Source organism: Panthera uncia, chromosome F2 (assembly GCF_023721935.1).
Source record: "Panthera uncia isolate 11264 chromosome F2, Puncia_PCG_1.0, whole genome shotgun sequence".
NCBI classification, from domain to species: Eukaryota; Metazoa; Chordata; class Mammalia; order Carnivora; family Felidae; genus Panthera; species Panthera uncia.
This window is the reverse complement of record NC_064812.1, coordinates 1,898,166-1,907,945: the sequence shown is the minus strand read 5'-3', so window position 1 is coordinate 1,907,945 and position 9,780 is coordinate 1,898,166. Positions and strand designations below refer to the sequence as shown.

Genomic DNA, 9,780 nt, shown 5'->3' with positions numbered 1-9,780 from the left:
GAGTGGAGGGGAGAGAGGAGGAAAGGAGGGAGGGGGAGGAAGGGGGGATAAAGGAATAGAGGAGGGGAGGGGAGGGAGGAAGGAGGAGGGGAGAAGGGAGAAAGAGGAGGGAGGAAGGGAGAAGGGAGAGGGAGGAGGGAGGAGGCGAGGGGAGGGGAGGGGAGGGCAGGACTCCAGGCCTGACCCCACAGGACCTTCATGTGCCTCCTCACCTCACTGCCCAATGCACCAGGCCCAGCCTTGCCTCCCGGGGGGGGGGGGGGGGGGGGGGATGGGCGCCTGTGAAGCCCCACCCCCACCAATTCCTGCACGACGTGCTTTTACTGAGCACCTACTGCATGCTAAGCACTGTCCTAGGCACCAGGCAGGGACGCAGCCAGAGCCCTGCCTCGCGGAGCCAGTGTCATACTTGGGAGAGACGGTGCCCCAGCAGACAAGTCGGCACGGGGTCAGCACGGGGGTGCCAGCCGCAGGGGATGAACCAGGGGGATCCTCTCCAATAGGAAGGCAAAGGGGAGGGTGACCGGGGTTGAAAGGAGACCCACACTGGTTGAGCACCTGCCCTGGGCCAAGATGGACATTCACCACTTCCTGATGCCAGTCGGTTATTCGGTTCCCACGGGTCAGGCAGCTGGGCTCGTGGGCAGAGGGCCAGGCAAGGGGCCGCAGGGCGACAGTCAGTCAGTGTGCAGCACACAGGTATTGTCGTCAGCCCTGGTCCTTGCAGCAAAGACCCCTATGCGTGCAGGTGTGTGTATGTGTGTGTGTGTGTGTGTGTGTGTGTGTGTGTGTGTGTTTGTGCGAGTGTGCACGTGCATGCATGCATGTGTGAACACGTGTGTGTCCTGCACCTCAAGCTCTGGAAAGGTCGGTCACGGACACAGTGTGGCTGGCTGATGCTTTACTCGGGATTGCCGTGTCTACGGTCCTGGGACAGGCGGGGCCACCGTGCTCCTTTGCCGTGTGGCCATCTCTGATTTGACCCTGTATCACGAATTTGGAATTCCCCTCTCTCTGCTCTCTAGAAAAGTCTGTAGAGGTCGGACCTCTTCCCTGGAGGTCGGAGGAGCATACTTGAGAGGCCACACGGGCCCAGTGCTCTCCACGGCAGCCGCTGGGGGCCCTGTGCCTGGTCTGTGGCGGCCCAGCGCTTCTCCAGGAATCGGCCCGTTTGATTTCTAAGTTTCTAGCTAGGGTGGCATAAATTGTTCACAGAATTCTTATTTTGGAATTTCTGCTCTTTTCCTCCTGCATCAATCTTATCAGTGGCTTGTCTATTTTCACGGTGTTCCCGAACAACCTGCTTTTGGCTTTGTGGAGACTATTATGACTCACTGAACATGCCCCGTCTCTACACGGTTCTCCCTTCTAACTCTCTGGTTTTTTTCTGTGGTTCTTTTACTTAATCTCTTTAATATCTTCATACAGTAATGTTCCGCCTCTTCCTGGTTCGTGGTCGAGGCGTTTCGGGCCAGCAATCTCTGAAGCGTCCGGCAGACTAGGACATGGCCCGCTTCATCGTCACTCGCTCACGTCTTTCTCGCACACCCATTGACGGTTTCTTCTTTGACCTCAGTTACTTGGAGCTCTTCTTAAATTTCCAAACATACAAAAAAAAACGTATTTTTCAAGTTACTTACATCTGAAGACTGCATTTCTCCAACTGCATTTTCTAGAAGTCGCTGTTTTATGCAGCACTGACTCGGGCTCCGCAGTCTATTGACCCTTTATATCTGATTTGTGGTCGAAGCGTGCACGGGTCCCAGGCGTACTGGAGAAGGGCCACGTGTGCTCACCGGTGCAGTTCAGTGAGTGTCGGCAAGCGGAGCCCTGTCTGTCTGCTAACTTCCTGTGCGCGAGCCCCGCGGGCGGCTGGAGCCTCCGGGATGCTGGGCTCCCTCTGGGGAGGGAAGGCCGTGACTGACCTCATTTTGAGCTGTTCTATTAGCTGTATCCAGGTGTGGAGTTTTCATTTTCCTGCTGGGCGGCCACTGTTACAGGATAATTCTCTTCATCACATTTAATTCATTTACTCCTTTTCCTAGTATTTACGAACATGTGTGTGTCCTAACGCCCACTGTCTGAAGCCAACACTGCCTCCTGCACTGTAGGCGGTGGGGCGGGGGGAGGGGGTTTCAGCGGGAGCAGCTACATCGTCACCTTGTCCTCTTATAAATGGCAGAGACCTTTTGCTTCCAGTCGGACGATCTTGGACATTCCCCGGGCTCTTTGAACCCACCTGCGGAAATGTGTTTCCCGGACAGGACTGCCCATTTCCCTTTTGCTGTATTTTTTTCTTCTATATTATTTTCGTTTCCTTGTTTTCTTCTTTCCATGTTCAAAGAGAATTTTTGTTTGCTTAATTGTATTCTTACTCCATTTTTACTGGTTTGGAAGTTAGATACCCTAACCCTCCTCTTTCAGAGGTGACCCTGGCCGCAGATCTCGCACTTCTTACTAGTTCCTTCTGTGCACGTCCGGCCTGTGTGATCCTCCCAGACGCACAGACTCTGGCCAGCACCGTGGTGACCCACACACCTCTGCCCTGCGGCGCTCGGGCTCCCTCGGGCAGCCCCCCGCAGCCACGCCCGGCCACCTCGGCTCCCCTTCCGCCACGCATCGCCACAGCGCGGCAGTGGTCAGTTCCCCTCCCTAAGGAGCGAAAAGCAACCTCAAGGCAACCTTGCTCTTTGCTTACTTGACAACATCCGTCACGACCTTGTAACATGAGATCACCGAATCAGACTACACGTTCGCGTGTTACCATATATGGGAGTCCAAGAAGTAGAAGATACAGAGAAAACCATGCCACACGGCGTTCGGGGCTCAGTCCTTTGGGGACGAACCCAACTGAGCGGTGCCGGCAAGAATAAAGTTGCTTCCGGAAAGAAGAGCCTCGGTGTCACGACTCTCTGTGCGAGACTCCTGCTGCACAGCCACTTGGCGAGCGTTCTGTACAGGGACACACGCGGCACATGACCCCCAGGCCTGGCCGGTGGGCTCAGAGCCCGCAGGCTGCTCGTCCTCCTTCACCGCTGGGCAGCCCTCCGGCGTGGACACACGGCAGTTCCCATCTACCACGGAAGGACACCTTGGCTCTGTCCGGTTTGGGACTCTCACAAACGCAGGTGCTGCGAACATGTGTGTGCAGCTTTTGCTGTGAACGTGACTCTCTGCTTCTCTAGGATAAATGCAACTGGTGGCAGTGTATTTAACTTAAGAAACTCCCAAACGGGCTTCCAGGGTGGCCGTCCCGCCGGCGGTGCACAGGCAGCCCGGGCTCCCCGCGTCTGGGCGTCTCCTCCTTTGGCCACTCGGGCAGGCTGGCGGCGGGAGCTCCTGACGCGCCAATTTGCATTTCTCCAACAGCTGGTGACGCTCCGACGCCATCTATGCATCTTCTTTGGTAAATTTCTACTCAAATCTTTTGCCCATTTTCTTACTGCTGAATTCAGAGAACTCTTTATATATACAGGATACAAGTCCTCTGTCAGATGTGTGACTTGCAAATATTTTCTCTCCGTCAGTAACTTGTGTTCCCAACCTCTGAACAGGGATTTTTGCAGAGGCTAAGTTTTTAACTTTGATGAAGGAACCCTTGAGTTTTTACCAAGTGTAACTATTAACAGAAGCTAAAATTAACCAATATTTAACTTCCCTGCAAATAACAGATGGGATTAACCATTCGTCCCAACCGGCATACTAGCTTTGTCCGACTGTTGGCCTGTGCTTTCTAAAAATGCAACCCGCGAAACAGACGCTATTGTCACAATTATTATTTTATCGCAGAATAACTTTATTATTTCACACGCCCGTTTGTTGGACCCGCCTCCGTATTCACCTGTGTTACAGACCTTCCAGCTTTGCTCCCTCCTTCCTGCAGTCCATCCTTCAGAAACCCCTCTGGGGAAAGTCTCCTGGTGGTGAGCCCTCCAAGTTCCCACATGTATGGAAACATCTGCATTTTGTCTTTGCTCCTGAAGGACCGTTTTGTTGGAAACACAATGTTACCTTGACAGTTTGCTCAGCGCTCGGTCAGCCTCCCTCCTGGTTCTGCAGTTGCCCTCGTTGCCGACGTTGATGTAAAACAGTCGCCTCTTCCCTTCTCTTCGCTGCGACGAGATCCCTTCCCTGGGACCCTGGTGTCCACGCTTCTCCCCGCAGGCCTGCCGCCCGCGTCCCTCCGCCTCCCCCGTCCTGGATGGCGGGCTGGACGAGCTCCTCTCTTCACCGCCGCCGGCTCACAGCTCTAACACTGTAGCATTTCCGGGGTTCCCTTCATCTGTTGTTTGGCACTTTCTGCGACCAGACGCCCGGACACGAGGGCCTCCGTGAACTTCTTCATGACTTAAAGTTGCACTTGATTTTCCAGACACACTGGGTTGCTTCTGATAACTTCTCATTGTTCACTTTTGTGATTCCATCTTATTTGAAAATATTTCGTAAGAACTATCTATGTTACATGCTTGATTCATTCCAACAGCTGAAGCCACTCTGGGGCCTGTGTGGTCAGCTCGGCGGACAACTGACACCACGGGCTGGCGCCTGAGACCACGGATACGGGCTCCTCCCGGCCGTGGCAGCCTGGGTCCGAGACCCAGGAGCGGGCAGGGCCGGTCCTCCTGAGGCCTGTCCCCGGCACGTGGGGGGGCGTCCCCTCCCCGTGTCCTCATGTGGTCGCCCCCCCCAACCCCCGTGCGTGTCTGCGCCCTGGCCTCCCCTTCTTGTGGGGACACCAGCCTGGATCAGGGCCCCCAGTGCCTTCCTTTACCTCAGTCACCTCCGCAAAGGCCCACCTCCGAGCACAGTCACCCTGCGGCCCTGGGGGTGGGACTCGGGTGTGGCTCCGGGGACACAATTCGGCTCATGACGGGGCCTGTTTTGTCATTCCTGCCATTGTTGCTGTGTCCTCAGCTTTCCACTCAGCGGCCCCGTGACTCACGGGGTGACCTCCGACTGTGGGCTCGCATGGGCCTCTCGTTCTGTGCGCAGCACAGACGCCCGACTGTCCTGTTCCCTCAGTGAAGGGCCCTGGCAGGTCTGGGATCGCAGGTCAGCCAGCCCTACACTTGTTCCCCATTCCAGCACATTCCATCAGGGCGGTGGGGGGAGGCGACGGCCGGCAGGGAGCCAGGCCAGTTACTTTGTTTATTCTTTGCAAGGCAGCAAAGCATTTTTCTTTCCTTGAGGGAAAGACAGAGAGAGCACGCTGGAGCAGGGGAGGGGCAGAGGGAGGGAGAGAGAATCCCAAGCAGGCTCTGTGCTCAGCACCATGCCAGACACGGGGCTCGACCCCACCACCTCGGGATCATGACCTGAGCCAAAATCGAGAGTCAGACACTTAACCGACAGCCACCCAGGCGCCCTGGAAGCCAAGCTTTTTAAATCGTGGCTTTCCCACGTTGAACTGTTCTATACCGGGAGAGCCGTCCGGGCTGGCTAAGCTCCAAGAGCAGATGTGCCCAAAGGCCCGCATGTCCCGAGGCGACTCCAGGGCGGGACCCGGCCTCGCTGGTCTGCGGGGAGAGCCGTGAGGGGACAGGGCAAGGACCTGGGCGTCACCCCTGCACCCCCAGTGCACCCCAGGCTCTCAGGTTTGCCATCTGTACAAGGGGCACGGTCAGGTGACCCACAGCCTCTCCGGCCTTCTGGAACACACCACGGAAGGCCCTGTGGTCAAGCCACAGACCCACAGAAACGTCTCCCGTCTCGGTCGCAGACACCTTCTGGATGCACCCAAATCGGGTGCGAGGCCGACGTCCAGGACCACTCGGCTCCCCTTCCGTGCACAAGGACCCGCACTCGGGGCTGGCCGGGGCCCCTGCTCTCCCCGCGTCATCGCCCGGCCCCCTCATGCATCCCTGAGTCCGGGCCGCTGTCCCCGCCATGCTCCTCCCCGGCCCTCAGTGTGCGGCACAGGGCTCCAGCCGCAGGGGCCGGAGGGCGCACGGCGGCCTCAGGACCTGGACGCCCCACCTCTCAGGCCCCAGCAGGGCGGGGTTGCTCTTCCCCAGCCTCACCCTGGACTCTCTGCCGGCCCTGCCCCTCTCACCCGCTCCCCTGGCCGCATTTCTACCCGGTCTTCAGGGCCACTCGGTCGTACCACTGGCTCCCATGGTGGGGTCGCCCGTTCATCTCCCTGCCTTCAGTAACAGAACCTCCATTTTGGGCTAAAGCTATAAAGATACTTCCCAGCTTCTATTAGGACTTAGTGGGGGCACCTGATTAACTTCCTAGCCCATGGGAGGAGACGCAAGGAGAGGCGTCCTCAGAGGGAGTGGATGTGCCTACTTATCCCTTCTCTTCATCCTGCTACCTGGGACATGAGCGCAATGGTGGGAGTCCTGCAGCCATCCTGGACCATGAGCATCGCCACGGAGCAGGGGGCCATAAGCCACGTGGGTCCTCGAGGACCACAGGGCCACCCTGCCGCGCTGGACCACTCGCCACAGAAATCTCTTAAGTAATTAAGTCATACTTGTAGTCATTATCTACAACATGCTACTCGGGGTTTCTTCCAAATACAACCAGATCTAGTTTTGACTTCTACACAGAAAACACTTACCTGACACGTGTTTACTTGCTTAGTGTCGTTTCCTACAGCAGACCGTGAGCGCTGGGAGGAGAGGCCTCTGGTCTCCCTTGGTCACCTGTGCATCTTCGCACTTAGTACAGGGCCAGGCCCCAAGGGGGCTCCTGATGGACATTATGGAAGTAAGTGGGGCCAGGGCTCAGGGTCAGGGCGCAGCATGTGATCAGGGTGAGGGGTCAAAGTGTAACAACAGTCAGGGCTCAGCATGTGACCAGGATCAAGGACCAGCGTGTGACCAGATCAGGGCCCAGAGTGTGACCGGGGCCAGGGCTCAGTCTCCACTGGAGGTGGCACAAGCAAGGGGCAGCAGTGCTCATGGACAGTAGGGAGGTGAATGTCAACCAGTCAGGCACGTTTCATCGGACAAGGACAGCCCATCCCTTCCACCCACAGAGAAGACTAACGGTGGCTTCGAGAGCGTGTGGAGAAGGATCCGAGGTTTGCGGAGCGGACGGAAGGCTTCGCAGGGCGGGGCCACCTGAGTAAGGCGGCCATTGACAAACGGCACCACCTGCGACTAGAGGGAGAGGAGGCTGCGAGGGCGGCCAGGCGGTGTCGCGGGGGGCAGCTGGCTGAATCGCCAGAGAGCTCTGGCTCCCTTCTGTAGACAAAGTCACCGACACGCTGCTGGCTCACGGTGAAAATGGAAAACCAGAAGAGGGTCCGCCCAATGTGCCAGTGACGCGGGTCCGGGCCCTCCTCAGTGCGGGGGCTTCCCCGGGAGCCCTGGCACCAATATGCTGCCCGGCCCATGCCGATCCTTCAGGCTCCTGCGTGAAGGATTTTATCCACAAGGGTCAGGAGAAGGAAGTAAAGGGGAGGCGGGCAGAGGGCACGAGGCCCAAGACCAGCGAGGCCCTGGGGAACCCTGCCCTCCCCTCCTGGCCCCCAACAGCCTCCCAGGCTGTGTGGCTGCAGCCCAAGCTCGGTCTGAGAGGGCCAAGGACTGGCCCCAGCTCCCTGAGGGACCCCCCCTTCCCCCCCCCTCCCTCCCCCGGGGCACAGGAGGTAACGGAGAGAGCAGATCTGAAAACCCAGCAAGCGCTCAGGGCTCCCTGCCGGGGCCGAACACAAAGGCACAGCCCGCGTGAGGAACAGGACCGGGCTCCGTCTCATTTGCTCGCGAACATCACCACCGGCAGGGCCTTCTCCGTTGTTATTTTATGCTTATGTAGGAAAAATAATTCTTTTTGCAAGAAACATCAGTAGGTACAAAATGGTATCCCGCCCCATACAGTACCAGGTGACATATATGCACACGTGTGTCTGTCAGACCACAGATGTAACACCGGGCAGAAATGACCGCAGGCTGCAAGACGGGGGCGTCCTGGGCAGAACCAAGAAAACCGCAGGAGCCCAGCCCGCAGCGTCCACACGTCCAGGAGGAGGAGGCTTCCGGCGGGCCCTCCGGGTCACCCTCTGGGGACCTTCCTGACACCCCGCTGAGCCACCCCTCCAGGTCTGGGGACACCGAACCCTCTATACCCCCTGTGGCCGCAGGGGGGTGCTGGCTCTGCCCTCCAAGGCACTCGGCACAGCAGGTGAGAGCGCGGGACGGGAGCAGAGGCCGGGCCCCGCCAGCGCCCCTCTGCGTCTTCCAGCCACAACGTCCCTGAGTAGACTTCTGTCCAGGACCACCGACCGGCCCCAGAGCCTTTCCCTGCACGAGTGTGTCCTGTGTCCTTGCCGGCTCCATCGAGGCCCCAACTCCGCCCTGCTGTCCCCCAGCCTGACTCTCAGAAGGGCTGGGGTCCCCGCTCCTCGTGCAGCCCTCCAGGGACCGGACCCTAGACCTCCTCTTCCACCTTCAGGATCATCCCTGAGAAGACCTCCAGGCCCGGGTGGGGGCCCTGGGGGCTGCCCTGGGGGCCTCTGGTGGGCCCAGAGGCCACTCCCCCAGCGGGGGTGCCGTCCAGGACTGTGGGCGAGGCTCCCCGGGCCGGGCAGGCCTCCACCAGCTTCTCGAGGGTCCGGTTGAGGGCCTCGACGCCGTCGGCCAGCCGCTGGGTCTGCTCGGCCAGCCTCTGGAGCAGCAGGTTCTGCTGGGCCATCAGTGCACTCTGCTGCTGAGACCAGTGGGAGAGCAGGGCGCCCTGTCGCCGATGGGAGTCCAGCAGTCGCTGCTCAAACTCGGAGGCCTCCGCTGCGGGCCTCCCAGGGGGCGGGGGTGGCACAGTGGAGGGCGGGGAGGGTCCAAGGGCCCCTGGGAATGCAGCTGCAGGGGGCACCGAGGCCGGAGAGGCTGGCGGGGAGGGTGAGGAAGCAGGTGCAGGGACAGTTCCTCGTAGGTCCAGGGGGTCAGGTTCGGGCAGGCTTGGCCCATCCAGGGTCCGCAAGGGTAGCCACAGGCAGCTGGGGGCCTCGTCTTCCTCGTCCGCTGGTGAAGGGGGACAGGAAATGTCAGCCTCCGGCAGCCATGACTCTGGGGCAACACCTCAGAGGGATGGGGAGGTGACGGGTGGGGGCCCTCTGCACATGGCCCTACTTTGGTCTCCTGATGCCCCTCCATGGTGGGCAGCAGTACCCACATGAGGAAACCAGGACTCAGAGGTGAGTCTTCCTCTAGTAACACTTAAGTCCAAACCTCAGCCTGGCAACCACAAAGCCTCGGTGCTTGTCCCCCATGCCGCCATTTGTCTACACTCCACCCAGCTGGCTGTGGTCTACCATCCAGTCTGTCCATCTGTTCACCTCCGCATACCACCCACCAATCTATCTGCCCATCAATTTCGTCGTCCGTCATCCATCCATCTCCTTCCTTCTTTTCATCTCTCCTTATACTCATCCACCAATCTTCCTTCCACCCATCCATCCACCCATGCCTCCGTCCGTCCATCCATTCACTATCCGTCTATCGTCCATCTACTCATCCATCCACCCATGCCTCTGTCCACGCGTTCATCCATCATCCGTCCTCTGTCGACCCATCCATTCACCCACCCCTCTGTCTACCCATCCATCCATCATTCATCCTCCATCCACCCATCCATTTACCCATGCCTCTATCCATCCACCCATTCACCCACCCACCCACAAATCATTCATCCACCCATTCGTTTACCCACACCTCTGTCCATCCGTCCGTCCATCCATCCATCCATCATCAGCCTTCCTCCATCCACCCACCCGTTTACCCCTGCCTCTATCCACCCATCAATCCACCATCCGTCCACCCATCCATTTACCCA

The 9,780-nt window shown here is 58.7% G+C and overlaps 1 protein-coding gene across 2 annotated transcripts in view; it reads right to left on the bottom strand.

Annotated features, from left to right (window-relative positions):
* Positions 1-9,780, bottom strand: part of TSNARE1 (t-SNARE domain containing 1) — a 150,921-nt gene that overhangs the window by 41,804 nt on the left and 99,337 nt on the right. Inside the window, exon 11 of one of the 2 annotated variants that reach the window (XM_049632856.1) lies at positions 7,614-8,969. The exons of the other annotated variant lie outside the window; for it this stretch is intronic. Within the exon in view, the coding sequence (XP_049488813.1) occupies positions 8,380-8,969 (590 nt within the window). The 3' untranslated portion in view covers positions 7,614-8,379. Of the gene's footprint in view, positions 1-7,613; positions 8,970-9,780 lie in introns of those variants that run through there. 2 annotated transcript variants of the gene reach the window in all.